The sequence below is a fragment of the Symphalangus syndactylus genome, chromosome 10 (genome assembly GCF_028878055.3).
Source record: "Symphalangus syndactylus isolate Jambi chromosome 10, NHGRI_mSymSyn1-v2.1_pri, whole genome shotgun sequence".
Classification (NCBI taxonomy): Eukaryota; Metazoa; Chordata; class Mammalia; order Primates; family Hylobatidae; genus Symphalangus; species Symphalangus syndactylus.
Window position 1 is genome coordinate 88,752,729 of NC_072432.2, and position 19,106 is coordinate 88,771,834.

Here is a 19,106-nt window from a genome sequence, read left to right on the forward strand (position 1 = left end):
CTCCTTCCATGGCTCAGGGTGACGACTTGATGGGTAGCAGATACCAGAACTCTGGTAACTACACGGATAGACGTTTAAACCCGGACACTTGCACGCCGGGTCCTCCCCGTGACCGCCCAGCCCACCTCGGGGGCAGAGCCGTGGCGCAGCCCGCCTATCATCGCTGCCGAGACTGACGAGGTCTCTTCTTTATAGGCTAACGACAGCGTGACGTCATGTTCGCCGGGCAGGCGAAGAAAGAGGACGCCATGATTGGTTGGCGCCGGGGCGGCGGGCGGTGGAAGGGCCTGGCGAGTCTAGGTTTCACACCTGTGCTGGACTTTCTCCTTCCATGTTTCCAGGCAGTGGAGGGCTACAGAGGGCGAGGAGTCGGCTCAGCGGAAACCTGGATTTGGTTCTAAGCCGCGGGGTTGAGAAGGGGTGACCGGAAGTGATCGTGGGACTGACCGGAAGCGAGGCCTGGAGGGGAAAGAGAGCGAGCCCTGGGAGGGAGGGGGCCTCCAGCAGAAAGGGGCGGGGGAAAAGGTGCGAAAGCAGCGTGGGAGCGCCGGGCTGGCTTCCTGCGGCTGCTGCTGGTCTGACTGGGAAGCAGCGAGCCACCACTACGAACTCTCAAGAGGAGTGGGAGTGCGGGAGTCCAGAGCTGCCTCTGGGAAGTCTGCAGTAGTTGGGCAAAGGGGTCCTCACGTTCCTGAGAGCTGGGCAGGGGGGATTTTGGAACCTGGGGCAGCCAAGAACGAGCAGCCAAGGGTACGGGAGATTAGTTGTACGAGCAGTGCTGGTCGGGCTTGGGGGTGGCTGGTGGGCACTGCGTGGGAAACCCTGGTTTGTAGTTTTCTTGGTTTGTGTTACTCCTGTTGGGTAGAATTACCCTCCGCGCCTTTGTACAAGACACGGTGTCTCCTGGGGCAAGAAAGGAGCCAGGATGGCCTGGGCTCTGAAGCTGCCTCTGGCCGACGAAGTGATTGAATCCGGGTTGGTGCAGGACTTTGATGCTAGCCTGTCCGGGATCGGCCAGGAACTGGGTGCTGGTGCCTATAGCATGAGGTGAGTGAGATTTTCCCAGACCCTACACCTTCTGATTAACAAAGGCGGATAGACGCTAAGAAAAGGGGTTGAGTGAGAAGGAGGTGTATAGAGTTTTAAAAAGCTGTTTACGATTGGGGAAAAGGGACTTGTTCTTTTGTCGCTTTGGGTAGTTAGTGTTGTGGAAGAAATGGAAAAAGCGATTGTAGGCGATATGAAGCCTGTGCAGGATCAGTGGAAGAAGGAAGAGTGGTGGTCCCTGATTAGCAACCAGATGAATGTTGAGAGGCTTTCGTGCCAATGTGGGAGACTTGGGGACTGATGGTGTATGTGTGGGTAAATCTGACGTTGTGTGAAGAAGGGTTACATATAGCGTAGGAAGGGTATCTAGGAAGTTGGGAAATTGGGAGCTGGTGCTTAATGATGAATATTGGTTCGTTTCTTGTTGGAAAGATATGGAAGTCCTTGATGAAGAAGTCCACACAGCTGTATCTTACCACTAGCTTGCTTTAAGACTTTACTTAATTCTGGGATTTCTGACTTTTAAAACATAAGGTGTGAAATGAAAAAGTGACGAAGAAAACTTAAGATGCTTCTGGATCTTTATGTATCAAGCCAGTTGTTGATAACAGATGAAAAATCTCCTTTCGGCCGGCTGCGGTGGCTCACGCCTGTAATCCCAACGCTTTGGGAGGCTGAGGCGGGCGGATCACTTGAGCTCAGGAGTTCGAGACCATCGTGGCCAACGTGGTGAAACCCCGTCTCTACTAAAAATATAAAGATTAGCGGAGTGTGGTGGCGCGGGCCTGTAATCCCTGCCACTTGGGAGGCTGAGGCAGGAATCGCTTGAACCCGGGAGGCAGAGGTTGCAGTGAGCAGAGATTGCACCATTGCACTCCAGCTTAGGCAACAAGAGCAAAACTCTGTCTCAAAAAAAAAAAAAAAAAAAAGAGGAGATAATTTAATACTTCAGCATCTTCAGGAATCTTTACCTAGAATAATGAAGACTATTATTTTAAATAATAATCATGCCTGTAATCCCAGCACTTTGGGGGTGGAGACTGGAGGATCTCTTGAAGCCAGGAGTTGAAGACCCGCTCTCCACAAATAAATCAACAGATAAATTACCCAGGCCTGGTGGCATGTTCCTGTAGCTCCAGCTACTCACGAGACTGAGGTGGGAGGATTGCTTGAGCCCAGGAGTTTGAGTCTGCAGTGAGTTGTGATTGCACCACTGTACTCCAGCCTGGTGACAGAGTGACACCTCATCTCTTAAACTTAAAAAAAAAAAAAAAAAAAAGTTTTGAAAAATTAAGAAAAATTGGAAAAAAAGGCTATCATTATATAAATATTTTAGTGATTTTCAGGGAAACTTGAGTTCTATATGTTCTATCATGCAGTGCTCTTAGTCATGAGAAATTTAACTTTGGTTTCACCTGTCCTTGTTTCTATAAGTCTGAGCATAAAAATAGAGGTTAATTTGGTCTGAAAGTAAGTGCCCTGACCCTGAACTTACACATGAGCATCTGACATAATATTTGACAATTTTTTATGCTGTTATGTGTGTAAAGATACTCACAGCAAAAAGTTTGATTTTGTTTAGGTTACCAGAGGTTAGGCTGGAAATAATTAAATATAACTGTACTCATTATAAAAATAGTTAACATCACCAGCAAACATTTGTTAATCTACTAGGTGCAATACCATATGCTCTTGATACTATGCCATCTTACATTTAATTAAGAGTGCTTTACAAATCATGCCCTGTGTGGTTTTCACAGACATTAGAATGGCTTGCATATTTACACATTTAGTTTTTTTCAACATCAAAATCAAATGCCCAAGTTTTCAAACATCACTTTGAGTTCTTGAGAGCATAGTGTGCTAACATTTTAAGTACTTTCTTCTTTTGTTTTCTTTTCTTTTCTTTTTTTGAGACAGGTCCTGTTCTGTCACCCAGGCTGGGGTGCAGTGGCACCATCTCGGCTCAGTACAACTTCCATCTCCCAGGCTCAAGTGATCCTCTCACTTCAGCCTTCCAAGTAGCTGAGACTACAGGCATATAATGCTACGCCCGGCTTTTTTGTTTTTTTCACCCTTTTTTTCATGTGTTAGGTACTTGTCACTATTCTCTTGACTTTTTTTTTTTTTTTTTTTGAGATGGAGTCTCGCTCTGTTGCCCAGGCTGGAGTTCAGTGGTGCAATCTCAGCTCACTGCAACCTCTGTCTCTCAGGCTCAAGTGATTCTCCTGCCTCAGCCTCCCGAGTAGCTGGGACTACAGGCGCATGCCATCATGCCTGGCTAATTTTTGTAATTTTAGTAGAGATGGGGTTTCACCATATTGGCCAGGCTGGTCTCGAACTGCTGACCTCAGGTGATCCACCCGTCTTGGCCTCCCAAAGTGCTGGGATTACAGGCGTGAGCCACTGCACCCAGCTGTCTTGAATCTTATACACATTTAATCTATTCTATTAATTTGTGTTAATTAGATATTGGTCTTCAAATTTTAGTATTCATAAGAGTCACCTGGACAGCTTATTAAAAATACACTTGGGGGCCGGGTGCAGTGGCTCACGTCTGTAATCCAAACACTTTGGGAGACTGAGGCAGGTGGATCACCTGAGTTCAGGAGTTTGAGACCAGCCTGGCCAACATGGTGAAACCCTGTCTCTACTAACAATACAAAAATTAGTCAGGTGTGGTGGCGCATGCCTGTAATCCCAGCTACTTGAGAGGCTGAGGCAGGAGACTTGCATGAACCCGGGAGGCGGAGGTTGCAGTAAGCCGAGACTGTGCCACTGCACTACAGCCTCGGCAACAGAGCCAGACTCCATCTCAAAAAAAAAATGAAATAAAAATAAAAATACAGTTGGGGATAGGCATGGTGGCTCATGCCTGTAATCCTAGCACTTTGGGAGGCCAAGGTGGGAGGACTGCTTGAGCTCAGGAGTTTTCATCAGCCTGGGCAACATAGGGAGACCCTCTCTCTACTAAAAATAAAAAAATTAGCTGAGTATGGTGGTGCCTGCCCCTAGTCCCAGCTACTCCAGAGGCTGAGATGGGAGGATCATTTGAGCCCAGGAGGTCAAGGCTGCAGTGAGCTGTGATTGTGCCTCTGCACTCCAGCTTGGGTGACAGGGTGAGACCCTGTCTCAAAAAAACAAAAACCAAACCAAAACAAAACACCAGTTTACAGGGTCCCATCTCCAGTGATTGGGGCACAGACTAGAAATCTGATTATTTATTCATTAGAGTTGGGGTCCTGCTTTGTCGCCAAGGCTGGAGTATAGTGGCTCAATCACAGCTCACTGCTGCCTGGAATTCCTGAGCTCAAGCAGTCCTCCCAAGTAGCTGTCCCCTAGGCTGGAGTGCAGCTGGGGGTGCAGTCACGAGATACCATGTCTGGCTGATTTTAAAATTTTTTGCAGAGACAGGGTCTCCCTGTGTTGACCAGGCTGTTCTGGAACTCCTGGGCTCAAGCAGTCCTTCCCCCTTGGCCTCCCAAAGTGCCGGGATTATAGGTGTGAGCCACTGTGCCCAGCCCTGATTTTTATTTTTTAAATTTTAATTTTGTCTTATTATTTATGTTTTTAGAGGCAACATCTCACTCTTGTCACCCAAGCTAGAGTGCAGTGGCGTGATTGTAGCTCCTTGCAGCCTCAAACTCCTGGGCTCAAGTGATCTTCCTGCTGCAGCCTCCTGACTAGCTAGGACTACAGGGTCACACCACCACACCTAGCCAGTTTTTCTACTTTTTTTTTTTTTTTTTTTGAGACGGAGTCTCGCTGTTTCACCCAGGCTGGAGTGCAGTGGCGCGATCTCCGCTCACTGCAAGCTCCGCCTCCCGGGTTCACGCCATTCTCCTGCCTCAGCCTCTCCGAGTAGCTGGGACTACAGGCGTCCGCCACCACGCCCGGCTAATTTTTTGTATTTTTAGTAGAGACGGGGTTTCACCTTGGTCTCGATCTCCTGACCTCGTGATCCGCCCGCCTCGGCCTCCCAAAGTGCTGGGATTACAAGCGTGAGCCACCGCACCCGGCCAGTTTTTCTACTTTTTGTAGAGACTAGGTCTTGCTGTATTGCTCAGGCTGATCTCTAACTCCCGACCTTAAGAGATCCTCCCACCTTGGCCTCCCAAACTGCTGTAATTACACATGTCAGCCACAGTTCCCAGGCCTATTTCTCCTTTTAATAAGACCTTGGACCTTAGTGTGCCACCCTCCAGCAATAATCTTTGCCAACTGGTTCTAAGAGTCAATCAGGCCAGGCACGGTGGTGCACACCTATAATCCCAGCAGTTTGGGAGGCTGAGGTGGGCGGATCACCTTGAGGTCAGGGGTTCAAGACCAGCCTGGCCAACATGGTAAAACCCTGTCTCTACTGAAAATACAAAAATTAGCTGGGCATGATGGCGCACGCCTGTAATCTCAGCTACTCGGGAGGCTGAGGCAGGAGAATGACTTGAACCTGGGAGGCGGAGGTTGCAGTGAGCCAAGATCGAGCCACTGCATTCCAGCCTAGGGGACAAGAGTGAGACTCTCAAAAAAAAAAAAAAAAAAAAAATCAAGCAGTCTGACTTTCTACATCTTTCTTAGGGAAAATACTCTCTTTGACAAGCAATTTGTTTTATAAAATATCTTCTCTGACACATTTGTTTTACCCTAGTTTATTTTCTGTTGCATCTTATAATGATTTCATCTTCAAATCTATTAATTTGTATTTTATAAAGAGTCATCTTAATTGGATTTATTTAATCCTTATCAGTGGTACTTTTATTATTCTTTTTTTCTTACATTTTTATTGTGGCACAAACTTTATACTAAAAGGAAAGGAGATTCATTGTGAATACATGATAAGTGAAGGAGTCAGTCACAAAAGACCACATAACATATGATTCCATTTCTATGACATTTCTAGAATGGGCAGATCTGTAGAGAAAATAGATTAGTGGTTGACTAGAACTGTGGAGGAGGAGGGAATGGAGAGGGACTACTAGTGGGAATGGAGTTTCTTTTCAGGGTGTTAAAAATGTTCTAAAATTGCTTGTGATGATGGTTGTGATATCAAACTAGGTCATCCTGCCCACGTGCAGCAAGCCAATCACTATGATGATGGGTTTTGCAAAAGAGACAAGATTTTATTCATAGGGCTGCTGAATGAGGAGACAGGAGAGCAAATCTCAAATCTGGCACCCTGAAAATAGGGCTTGGCAGTATTTGTGGGGTAGGATGCAGGGTGGTCTAAAGCCTGGGGAAAGGTGATTGGCAGGTAGGAAAGGTGAGGTAATCAAGGTTTCTGCACTAGCATAATTGAGCTACATTGCTCTTCATAGGACATGTGCAGAAAATGGCAGTGTTAACATGATCTAAGTGTGGAGTTTTTGTCCCTCTGACATGAAAAGGTCACTTTTTGGGCACTCATGCAGGTCCAGTTGAAGGATTCGTGGTCTCAACTGGGTAAGAGCTGTCCCCTAATTCCTGAAAAACAACTTTAAGCATCGATTAATATAGTGACCCACAGTCAGAGATGTTATCTTTTTTTTTCTTTCTTTTTTTTTTCTTTTGAGGCAGGGTCATGCTATGTTGCCCAGGCTGTTCACAGATGTTAACTTTTATTTATTTATTATTTATTATTATTATTATTTTTTGAGATGGAGTTTTCGGTCTTGTTGCCCAGGCTGGAGTGCAATGGCATGGTCTCGGCTCACTGCAACTCCGCCTCCTGGCTTCAAGCGATTCTCCTGCCTCAGCCTCCCAAGTAGCTGGGATTACAGGCACATACCACCATGCCCAGCTAATTTTTGTATTTTTAGTAGAGATGGGGTTTCGCCGTGTTAGCCAGGCTGGTCTCAAACTCCTGACCTCAGGTGATCCACCTGCCTCGGCCTCCCAAAGTGCTGGGGATTACAGGTGTGAGCCACCATGCCCGGCCAACTTTTTTTTTTTTTTTTTTTTTTTTTTTGAGATAGGGTCTCACTCTGTTGCCCGGGCTGGAGTGCAGTGGCATGTTCATGGCTTACTGCAGCTTCGAACTCCTGGGGCTCAAGCAGTCCCGCCTCAGCCTCCTGAGTAGCTGGGACTACAGGCATGTGCCACCATGCCCTACTCAGAGTTTTTCATAAATGCCGTTTTAGTGTTAAACAAGTTTCCTTCTATTCCTAGTTTGCTGAATATGTGTGTATGTGTGTGTTTATTGTGGTAAAATACACATAACATAAAATTCTATCATTTTAACCCTTTAAAAATGTCCAGATCAGTGTAATTAAGTACATTCACGTTGTTGTACAACCGTCACCGTGATCTGTCTCCAGAACTTTTTCATCCCAAAGTGAAAAACTGTACCTATTAAACACTAACCTCCCATCTCCCCTCACTCCAGCCTCTGGCAACCACCATTCTACTTTCTGTGTCTATGAATTTGACTACTCTAAGAACCTCATATATGTGGGATCATAGATTTGTCCTTTTGTGACTGACTTATTCACTTAGCATAATGTCTTTGAACTTTTACTGATTGTTTTTTTTTTAAATCATAAAAGGGTATTGAATTTTTTCAAATATCTTTGCTGTGTCTATTGAGATTATAATGTGGTGCATCACATTGATTGATTTCCTTATGTTGAACCACTCTTGCGTTCCTGGGATAAATGTTGGTCATGGTATATAATCTTTTTAATGTACTGTTGGATCCAGTTTGCAGTTTGCTGTTATTTTCTTGAGGATTTTTGTTTCTATATTCTTACGGGATATTGGTTTATAGTTTTCTTATCATCTTTTTTTTTAAGAGACCAAGTCTCCCTATGTTGCCCAGGCTGGTCTTGAACTCCTGGACTCAAGGAATCCTCCTGCCTCAGCCTCCCAAAGTGCTAGGATTACAGGTGTGAGCCACCATGCCCAGCCTGAATTTTATCGTATCTTTTTCTGGCTTTGGTGTCAGGGTGATGTTGGCCTCATAGAACATTGGGAAGTGTTCCGTTCTTTTCTGTTTTTTGAAGGAGTTCGAGTAGGATTGGTGTTAATTCTTTGAATATTTGGTAGAATTTGCCAATGCAGCCATGTGATACTGGACTTTTCTTTGTTGGGAGGTTTTTGTTTATCAATTCAATCTCTTGTTATAGGTTTGTTGAGACTTTTAATTTTTTTCTGAGGCAGTTTTGGTACTTTAATGTTTCTAAAAATTTGTCTGTTTTATCTAAATTATCTAATATGCTGGTTTATAGTCATTCACAGTATTCTCTTATAATCCTTTCATTTATGTAAAATTAGTAGTAATATCCCCAGTTTCATTTCTGATTTTATTTATTTTCATCTTCTTTCTTTTTCTGCCAGTCAGTCTAGCAAGAGTTTGTAAATTCTTTTTTTTTTTTTTTTTTTTTTTTTGAGATGGAGTCTTGCTGTGTCACCCAGGCTGGAGTGCAGTGGCATGATCTCAGCTCACTGCAACCTCCGCCTCCCAGGTTCAAGCAATTCTCCTGACTCAGCCTCTCCAGTAGCTGGGATTACAGGTGCCTGCCACCGTGCCCAGCTAATTTTTGTATTTTTAGTAGAGACAGGGTTTCACCATGTTGACCAGGCTGGTCTTGAACTTCTGACCTCGTGATCTGCCCGCCTCGGCCTCCCAAAGTGCTGGGATTACAGGTGTGAGCCACCATGCCCGGCCAAGAGTTTGTAAATTCTGTTGATCTTTTTAAATAACAGATTTTTGGTTTTGTTGATTCTGCTATTTTTATTCTTCTTGGTTTTTGTTGTTGTTGTTTGTTTTTGAGAGATGGGGTCGTGCTCTGTTACCCAGGCTGGAATGATGCGGTGGTGTGATCATATGCACTGCAACCTCAAACTGCTGTGCTCAAGTGATCCTCCTACCTCAGCCTCCTGAGTAACTGAGACTACAGGCATGCATCACCAAACCCAGCTAATTTTTTTTTTAATTTCATAGAGATGGGTTCTCACTGTCTTGCCTAGGCCTTGAACTCCTGGCCTCAAGCGATCCTCCTGCCTCAGCCTCCCAAAGTGCTGGGATTACAGGTGTGAGGTACTGCACCTGCCTTATTTTTATTCTTTATTTCACTTATCTCTGCTCTAAACATTATTATGCCCTCCTTTTGGTTGGGTCCAGTTTGTGCTTCTTTTTCTAGTTCCTTAAGGTCTGAAGTTAAAGTATTGACTTAAAGTCTTTCTTATTTTAATCTCTCTTTTTAATTTTTTGAGACAGAGTCTCGCTCTGTTGCCTGGGCTGGAGTACAGTGGCATGATCTTGGCTCACTGCAACCTCTGCCTCCCGGGTTCAAGCGATTCTCCTGCCTCAGCCTCCCAAGTAGCTGGGATTACAGACATACACCACCACGCCCAGCTAATTTTTGTATTTTTAGTAGAGACAGGGTTTTGCCACGTTGGTCAGGCTGGTCTTGAATTCCCAACTTCAGGTCATCTGTCCGCCTTGGCCTCCCAAAGTGCTGGGATTATAGGCGTGAGCCACCGCGCCTGGCCTTATTACTATTATTTTTTGAGACAGGGTCTTGCTCTGTTGCTCAGGCTGGGGTGCAATGGCACCATCACAGCTCACTGTAGCCTCAACTTTCCAGATTCAGGCAATCCTCCCACCTCAGTCTCCCAAGTAGCTGGGACCATAGGCTCGTGCCACCATGCCTGGCTAATTTTTGTATTTTTTGAAGAGACAGGGTTTCATCATGTTGCTCAGGCTGGTCTCAAACTCCTGGGATCAAGTGATCCTCCTGCCTTGGCCTCTCAAAGTGCTGAGATTACAAGCATGAGCCACCATACCCAGCCCTGAAATGTTTAAAATATGGAATGCTTCACAAATTTGCATGTCATCCTTGCTCAGAGGCCATGCTAATCTTCTCTGAATCATTCCAACTTTAGTATATGTGTTGCTGAAGTGAGCATTAAACAATACACTTAAACACCAAATGAATAAAAAGAGGAAATCATTAGGGAGATAAGAAAATACATTGAGACAAATTAAAAGGAAAACATACATACCAAAACTTATGGGATGTAGTAAAAACTCAGAGGGAAATTTAGGGTTGTAAATGTGTCAGTGAACTGTGATTGTGCCACTGCACTCCAGCCTGGGTGACAGAATGAGACCCAACCACAAAAAAAATCAGGATTTAGTTCAAGAGCTCTTTTACATCATGAGGACTATAGTTAATACAATATATTGTATATTTGAACATTGCTAAGAGAGTAGAATTGATTTTAAGTGTTTTTCACCACAAAAAAGAGAAGCATATGAGGTAATGCATGTATTAATTAGGTTGGTTTAGCCATTGATACATTTGATGGTACCCTAGTAGACCCCATGGCTCTTTCCTTTTTCTTTTTTTTTTTTTTTTTGAGATGGAGTCTAGCTCTGTCACCCAGGTTCGAGTGCAGTGGCGCCATTTTGGCTCACTGCAACCTCCACCTCCTGGGTTCAGGCGAGTCTCCTGCGTCAGCCTCCTGTGTAGTGGGGACTACAGCCATGGGCTACCACACCCGGCTAATTTTTGTATTTTTCGTACAAATGAGGATTTACCATGTTGGCCAGGCTGGTCTTGAACTCCTGACCTCAGGTGATCCACCCACCTCAGCCTCCCAAAGTGCTGGGATTACAGGTGTGAGCCACTGTGCCCAGCCTCTGTTCCTTTTTCTTTGTTCATCTTTTTTTCCTGCTCCTTAGCTTAAGTAATTTCAATTCTATCTTCATGTTCATTGATTCTTTCTTCTGCCTGTTCAACTCTGCTATTGAATCCTTTAGTGAAATATTTATTTTGGCTCTTGTATCTTTATGTCCAGAATTGCTATTTCATTCATTTTTATATTTTTAAAATATTTTTATTGATATTCCTTACTTGTTTATACATTGTTCTCCTGATTTCCTTTAGTTTTTTGTTTTGTTTTGTTTTTGTTTTTCATGGTTTCCTTCAACTCTCTGAGCATATTCAAGACAGTTAAAGTCTTTGTCTAGTAGGTCCATTGTCTGGGCTTGCTATGGGGTGGTTTCTGTCAATTTCTTTTTTTTTTTTTTTTTGATACAGAGTCTTGCTGTCTCCCAGGCTGGAGTGCAGTGGTGCAAATAAAAAAAAGTATTAATATTTATTTATTTTTTGAGACAGAGTCTCACTGTGTTGCCTGGGCTGGAGTACAGTGGCATGATCTTGGCTCACCGAAACCTCTGCCTCCCGGGTTCAAGCTATTCTCCTGCCTCAGCCTCCTGAATAGCTGGGATTACAGGCATGCACCACCACGCCCAGCTAATTTTTTGTATTTTTAGTAGAGATGGGGTTTCACCGTGTTAACCAGGATGGTCTCGATCTCCTGACCTCGTGATCTGCCCGCCTTGGCCTCCCAAATTGCTGGGATTACAGGCGTGAGCCACTGTGCCCAGCCAATTTCTTTTTTTTTTTTTTCCTGTGAATGGGCCATATAGTCCTGTTTCTTTGTTTGCTTTACAAATTTTTGTTGGAAAGTGGACATTTTGTGTGTTGTAATACGGTAACTCTGAAAGTCAGATTCCACTGCCTCCCTAGGGATTACTGTTGTTGTTTATGAAAGCTGCATTTGTTTAGTGACTTTTCCAAACTGTCTTTGCAAAGAGTGTATATCTGGTTGCATGCGGTCACTGAAGTCTCTGTTCTTTTATCTCTGTGGTCTTTCAGTGACTTGACAGAGATTTCCTTAAATGCTTAGCTCCAATAAGAAAAGAAAACAGAAAGAAAAAAAGAGTGTTCTCTCTCTTTAAGTTCACTTGTCTAGTGCCACTAGGGAGGCAACTTCAGTTGGGGGTGTGCATGTGTGAAACAGTGGCCAGCGCTCTGGCAGCTCCTCAGCAATCAAAGGTAGTGAACGAAACACTTAACTTCAATTTTTGGAGGACAAAGCCCCTATTTCCCACCTTAGCACCAGCAAGCTGCAACAGGAACTGCCATCCCAACAGTTGCGTACCACAGGGATGGGAGTTAGAGAATGATAGATGCTATTCCAAATGCCAAAATTCACTAAAATTTACCAACTTTTTTCTTCATCAAGCACTCTTCTGGACACTGCAAGTGTTTCATTAGACCCCAGAGTCCTAAAATAGTCACCTCAAGCAGTTCTTGCCATCTCAATAGTTATTTTGGTGAAGGTACTAACTCCTGGAGTTCCTGCTCTGTCATCTTCCATGACCGATGTCCCTGATTTTCAGCACCCATTTAGTTGATCCACCCCTCCTTCTGACTCAGTGTATGCGCACACACACACTCATCCAATCTGTTCTCTACACAGAAAGAACCCTTTGTAAGTGCCAGTGCCTATGTTTTTTTCACTTAAAAGATAATTTCATTCTCAACATGGAAAAAGCAGAGTAAAAAAAAAATTCACAGCCGGGCGCGGTGGCTCACGCCTTTAATCCCAGCACTTTGGGAGGCCAAGGCAGATGGATCACCAGGTCAGGAGTTTGAAACTAGCCTGGCCAACAGGGTGAAACCTTGTCTCTGCTAAAGATACAAAAAATTAGCTGGGCATGGTGGTGGGCACCTGTAATCCCAGGCACTCAGGAGGCTGAGGCAGGAGAATCGCTTGAACCCTGGAGGCGGAGGTTGCAGTGAGCGTAAATTGTGCCAATGCACTCTAGCCTGGGTGACAGGGCGAGACTCCGTCTCAAAAAAAAAAAAAAAAAAAAAAAAATTCAGAGAGGATTCTGGGAAGTTGATAAAGTAGGAGGTACCAGAAATTTGTCTCCCCACCACCAAGATAACAGTTGCTCTGGCAGAATCTGTCTGATGCATCTCCTTTGGAACTCTGGAGTTTATTGAAATCTTACAACTGTGAGGAATTAACTGCAATTTACCATCCAATCCTGGATGGTAAATTTTGGTTAATTTCAGTCAGTTTCAGCGCTTAGCACAATAGCAGCTGCCCATCCACATCCCTGAGCCCCACGGCAGGCAGCTGTGCACATGTTCCTGGAGCAGCTTGCACGTAGTTGGTGGAACCTAAGGTGGGCAGAAAGGACCATCTCTTCCAAATATCAGGAATCTGGATCAAGTGCAGTGGCTGGTGCCTGTAATCCCAGCACTTTGGGAGGCTGAGGTGAGAGGATTGCTTGAGCCTGGGAGTTTGAGACCAGCCTGGGCAACATGGTGATACCCCGTCTCTAAAAACAAAAACCCAAATTTCAGAAATCTGTGCTGCAATCAGAATTGCTGCTTCTGGCCAGGCGCGGTGGCTCATGCCTGTAATCCCAGCGCTTTGGGAGGCTGACGTGGGTGGATCACCTGAGATCAGGAGTTCGAGACCAGCCTGGCCAATGTGGTGAAACTCCGTCTCTATTAAATCACAAAAATTAGCTGGGCATGGTGGTGGGCGCCTGTAATCCCAGCTACTTGGGAGGCTGAGGCATGAGAATCGCTTGAACCTGGGAGGCGGAGTTTGCAGTGAGCCAAGATCATGCCATTGCACTCCAGCCTGGGTGACAGAGAGAGACTCCGTCTCAAAAAAAATAAAAAATAAATTAAAAATAAAAGAAAGAATTGCTGGTTTTGATCACAGAGTTGCAAAGAGGCAATGGTTATTGTTGCATCTCACCACTTTGTTACAAGTCCCCGCATTACCACCACTGAAGTGATGTCCAGTAGATTTCTTTTTTTTTTTTTTTTTGAGAGTCTCACAATGATGCCCAGGCTGGAGTGCAGTGGCGTGATCTTGGCTCACTTCAACCTCTGCCTCCTGAGTTCAAGCGGTTCCCCTGCCTCAGCCTCCCGAGTAGCTGGGATTACAGGCGCCCACCACCATGCCTGGCTAATTTTTTTTTTTTTTTTGTATTTTTAGTAGAGATGGGGTTTCACCATGTTGGCCAGGCTGGTCTCGAACTGACCTTGTGATTCGCCCGCCTTGGCCTCCCAAAGTGCTGTGATTACAGGCTTGAGCCACTGCACCTGGCCGATGTCCAGGAGATTTAAAGCGCTGGCACCATACTCCCCGTCTCCATTTTTTTTTCTTTTTTCCCTTTTGAGAGCCAGATATTGATGACTAGGGGCTGGGTGTGGTGGCTCACGCCTGTAATCTCAGCACTTTGGGAGGCCAAGGCTGGCAGATCATTTGAGGTCAGGAGTTTGAGACCAGCCTGGCTAACATGGTGAGACCCTGTCTTTACTAAAAATATAAAAATTAGCTGGGCATGGTGGCTCATACCTGTAGTCCCAGCTACTCCGGAGGCAGAGGCGGGAGAATCACATGAACCTGGGAGGCAGAGGTTGCAGTGAGCCGAGATCATGCCACTGCACTCCAGCCTGGGCAACAGAGCAAGACTCTATCTTAAAAAACAAACAAACAAAAAAACAGATACTGATGACTAGGATGATCAAAAGGAACCAAATAGATGGGAGAAATTAAGAAGTCATTGTGCATGCCCGGGGTGGGCAGAAGGCTCAGTAAAGTCACGTACTGCAAAATGATATTTTGGTCAGTGACAGACCGCATAGATAACAGTGGTCCTATAAGATTATAATGGAGGCCAGGCATGGTGGCTTATACCTGTAATACCAGTGCTTTAGGAATGGGGGGCTCTCTTGAGATCAGGAGTTCAAGACTGGCCTGGGCAACATAGCAAGACCTCGTCTCTACAAAAAATAATAAAAGAAGAAAAATTAGCTGGGCATGGTGGTATATGCCTGTAGTCCTAGCTACTCAGGAGGCTGAAGTGAGTGGATTGCTTGAGGCTGCAGTGAGCTATGATCATGCCACATCACTCCAGCCTTGGTGACAGAACAAGACTCTGTTTCTAAAAAAAAATTAAGATTATAGTGGAAAAAAAATTAAAATGGGTCGGGTGCAGTGGTTTATGCCTATAATCCCAGCACTTTGGGAGTTCAAAGTGGGAGGATCACCTGAGGTCAGGAGTTCGAGACCAACGTGGCCAACATGGCAAAATATTGTCTGTACTAAAAATACAAAAATTAGTGCATGCCTATGATCCCAGCTACTCTGGAGGCTGAGGCAGGAGAATCGCCTGAACCCAGGAGGCAGGCAGTGGTTGCAGTGAGCCAAGATCACGCCACTGTCCTCCAGCCTGGGCAATAGAGCAAGACTCTGTCTCAAAAAAAAAAAAGAAAAGAAAAAAAAGAAAAACTCAAATTACTGAAATACTAAAGATAAAAATGAAAGTGGGAATATTACCCTCAATTCCACAGAAATGGAAAGGGTAGGCTGAGCATGGCAGCTCACATGTGTAATCTCTATGCTTTTGAAGGCCGGAATGGGAGTATCACTTGAGCCCAGGAGCTCAAACCAGCCTGGACAACATACTGAGACCCTGTATATACAAAAAAATAACATATGCCTGTAGTCCTAGCTACTCAGAAGGCTGAGGCAGAAGGATTGCTTTAGTCCAGGAATTCAAGGCTGCAGTTAACCATGATTGTTCCATGGCATTCTAGCTAGGGTGACAGAGCCTTTCTCTTAAAAAGAGAGATCATGAGCCGGGCGCAGTGGCTCACTCCTGTAATCCCAGCACTTTGGGAGGCTGAGGTGGGCGGATCACTTGAGGTCAGGAGTTTGAGACCAGCCTGGCCAACATAGTGAAACCCCATCTCTACTAAAAATACAAACAAGAAAATTAGCCAGCCGTAGTGGCACATGCCTGTAATCCCAGCTACTTAGGAGGCTGAGGCAGGAGAATCACTTGAACCTGGGAGGTAGAGGTTGTAGTGAGCTGAGATTGCACCATTACACTCCAGCCTGGGCAACAAGAGTAAAACTCTATCTCAAAAAAAAAAAAAGAAAAAAAAAGAGAGATTATAATAGAGTACGATAAGCAATTGTAGGCTGATCTGGAGATAGTGAATTGTCTTAATTGATTGTTGACAGATAGAACTTGTTCTACTCTTTCCCCCATCCTTACTACTGCACTTGACTAGTTTTTTGGGGAAAAAGATTAATAAACCAATTGTACGCCAACAAATTGGGTAACCTAGATGAAATGGTCACATCCTAGAAACACAAAACCTACCAAGACTACTAAGAAATAGAAAATGTAAATAGTCTCATAACTCATAGGGAGATTGCATTTGTAATCGAAAATGTCCCAACAAAGAAATCTCTGGACCTGATGACTTCGCTGGTGAATTCTATCAACATTTCAAGAAGAACTGACACCAATCCATCTCAGACTTTTCAAAACATTGAAGAGGAAAGAACACTCACTAATTCATTCTGTGAAGTCAGTATTATCTTTGACATAGTTTGGATATGTGTCCCTCCAAATCTCAAGTTGAGATTTGATCTGCAGTGTTGGAGGTGGGTGGGGCCTAGTGGGAAGTGTTTGGGTCATGGGGGTTTATCCCTCAGGAATGGCTTGGTGTGGTCCCTATGGTAATGAGTGCATTTTTGCTCTATTAGTTTACTCAAGAGCTGGTTGTTTAAGTGTGGCACTTCCCCCCTCTCTCTTGCTTCCTCTCTTGCCATGTGACATACCTGCTCTTCCTTCACCTTCTGCCATGATTGAAAGTTTCCTGAGGTACTTATCAGAAGCAGATACTGGCACCATGCTTCTTGTACAGCCTGCAGAACCATAAGCCAAATAAACCTCTTTACTTTATAAATTACCCAGCCTCAGGTATTCCTTTATAGCAATGCAAAATGGATGAATAGTCTTGATGCCAAAGCCCTACAAAGATGCTATAAGAAATCTATAGACTAATAATTCTTTCTTTTTATTTTTATTTTTTTGAGACAAAAAAGAGTCCCACTTTATCACTGAGGCTGGAGTGCAGTGGTGCAATCTTGGCTCACTGCAGCCTGGGCCTCTTGGGTTCAAATGAATCTCGTGCCAAAGCCTCCCAAGTAGCTGGGATACAGGCATGTGCCACCACGCCCAGCTAATTTTTAAATTTTTAGTAGAGACAGGGCTTTGCCATGTTGGCCAGGCTGGTCTCAAACTCCTGGCCTCAAGTGGTCCACCCTCCTTGGCCTCCCAAAGTGCTGGCTTTACAGGCGTGAGCCACTGCACCTGGCCTATAGACTAACATTTCTTAGGAACTTTGATGTAAAAATCATCAACAAAATATTAGCAAACCAGATTTAGCAGCATATTAAAAGGATTATACACCATGACCAATAAGCACATGAAAAGATACTCAACATTGCTCATTAGGGAAATGCAAGTCAAAACTCCAGGATACTACCTCACACCCATTAGGATGGCTGCTATCAAGAACAGCAGAAAATAATTGTTGGGAAGGACATGGAAAAATTGGAACCATTGTACACTGTTGGTAGTCGTGTCAAATGGCATAGCCTACGTGAAAAACTGGTGGTTCTTCCAAAAATTAAAAATAAAATTACCATATATATCAGGATTTTCCAGAGAGACAAAACCAATAGGATTATAGATGGATGGATGGGTGAATGAGAGGGGATTTATTAGGGGAATTGGCTTACTCAATTATGGAAACTAAGAAGGCTGTGATAGGCCATCTGCAAACTAGAGAACCAGGGATGCCAGTAGCATGGCTCAATCTAAGTCTCAAAGCCTCAGGACCAGGGAAACCGATGGCATAACTCTCAGACCAAGGCTGAAGGCCTGAAAACCTGAGAGGCTACTGGTGTAAGTCCTGGGGTCCAAAGGCTGGAGAACTTGGAATACTGATATCAAAGGGCAGGAGAAGGATGTCCCAGCCCCAGGAGAGAAAATGAATTTACCTTTACTCTGCCTTTTTGTTCTGTCTGGGTGGGCACCCAGCCCTTTGGATGTTGCCCTCCCACACTGAGGATGGATCTTATTCCCTCAGTCAACCTACTCACACACCAGTCTCCTCTGGAAACACCCTCACAGATACAGTCAGAAATCATGCTTTACCCGCTTTTTAAGTATCCTTTAATCCGGTCAAGTTGACACCTAAAATTCCTCACATCTTATGATCCTGTAATTCTGCTTGTGGAGGTTTGGTAGTTCCCCCTTATCCTAGGTTTCACTTTCTGAGATATCAGTTACCCAAGGTCAACTGTGGCCTATAAGAAAATAGGTGAGTATAGTGCAATAAGATACTTTGAGAGAAAGAGAGAGACCACTTTTATTTATTTATTTAGAGATGGACTCTCACTGTGTCACCTAGGCTGGAGTGCAGTGGCACCATCTCAGCTCACTGCAACCTCCACCTCCCAGGCTCAAGCAATTTTGTGCCTCAGGCACCTGCCACCATGCCTGGCTAATTTTTATATTTTTAATAGAGACGAGATTTTACCATATTGGCCAGGCTGGTCTCGAACTCCTGATCTCAAGTGATCCACCCGCCTCGGCCTCCCAAAATGCTGGGATTACCGGCGTAAGCCACTGTGCCTAGCCACACTTATATAGTTTATTACCATATATTGTTATTTTATTTTATTATTAGTTGTTAATCTCTTACTCTGCCTAATTTATAAATTAACTTTACCATGGATATATATGTATAGGAAAAAACACCCTATACGTGGGGTTTGATACTCTCCCTGGTTTCAGACATCCGTGGGAGTCTTGGATCCTCCCATCAGATAAGGATGACCTAATGTATACTCAAAATAATTGAAAGCAGGGTCTCTAAGAGATATTTGTGTACTTAATGTTCATAAGTATAGCCCATTGATCAAGGGATGAATGGATAAGCAAAATGTTGTAAGTACATAAAATGGAATATTATTCAGCCTTTAGGATGGCTGCTGGTAAAAAAAAGTAACAGGTGTTGGCAAGAATGTAGAGGAATTGGAACCTTTATGTATTGCTGGTGGCAATGTCAAGTGCATTCACTGTGGAAAACAGTATGGTGGTTCCTCAAAAAAATTAAATGTAGAATTATGATACAGCTATTTCACTTCTGAGTATATATTTAAGACAATTGAAAGCAGCGACTTGAGCAGCTATTTGTACACCCATGTTTAGCAACATTATTCACAACAGCCAAAAGGTGGAAGCAACCTAGATAAACAAAATGTATAGAATATGGAAGATTATTCAGGCTTGAAAAGGAAGGAGATTCTGATGTGTAATATAATATGGATAAACTTTGGGACATTATGGTGTGTGAAATGTCAGACACAAAATGATAAATATATGATTCCAC

The 19,106-nt window shown here is 44.2% G+C and overlaps 1 protein-coding gene and 1 non-coding gene across 10 annotated transcripts in view; one reads left to right on the forward strand and one right to left on the reverse strand.

Moving 5' to 3' along the window:
• The first annotated feature begins 216 nt into the window (after positions 1–216).
• The window catches only part of TFCP2 (transcription factor CP2), a 79,095-nt gene continuing 60,205 nt past the window's right edge, over positions 217–19,106 (forward strand). For 3 of the 9 annotated variants that reach the window (XM_055294848.2, XM_055294849.2, XM_055294850.2), the window contains exon 1: positions 217–1,047. In XM_055294848.2, the coding sequence (XP_055150823.1) occupies positions 926–1,047 (122 nt within the window). In that variant the 5' untranslated portion in view covers positions 217–925. The remainder of the gene's footprint in view (positions 1,048–19,106) is intronic. The other 6 variants (XM_063610587.1, XM_063610588.1, XM_063610586.1 and 3 more) reach the window with 4 other exon arrangements.
• Positions 9,824–9,930, reverse strand: LOC129492343 (U6 spliceosomal RNA). The gene has a single exon (XR_008660805.1). It is a non-coding gene; the product is annotated as a U6 spliceosomal RNA (small nuclear RNA).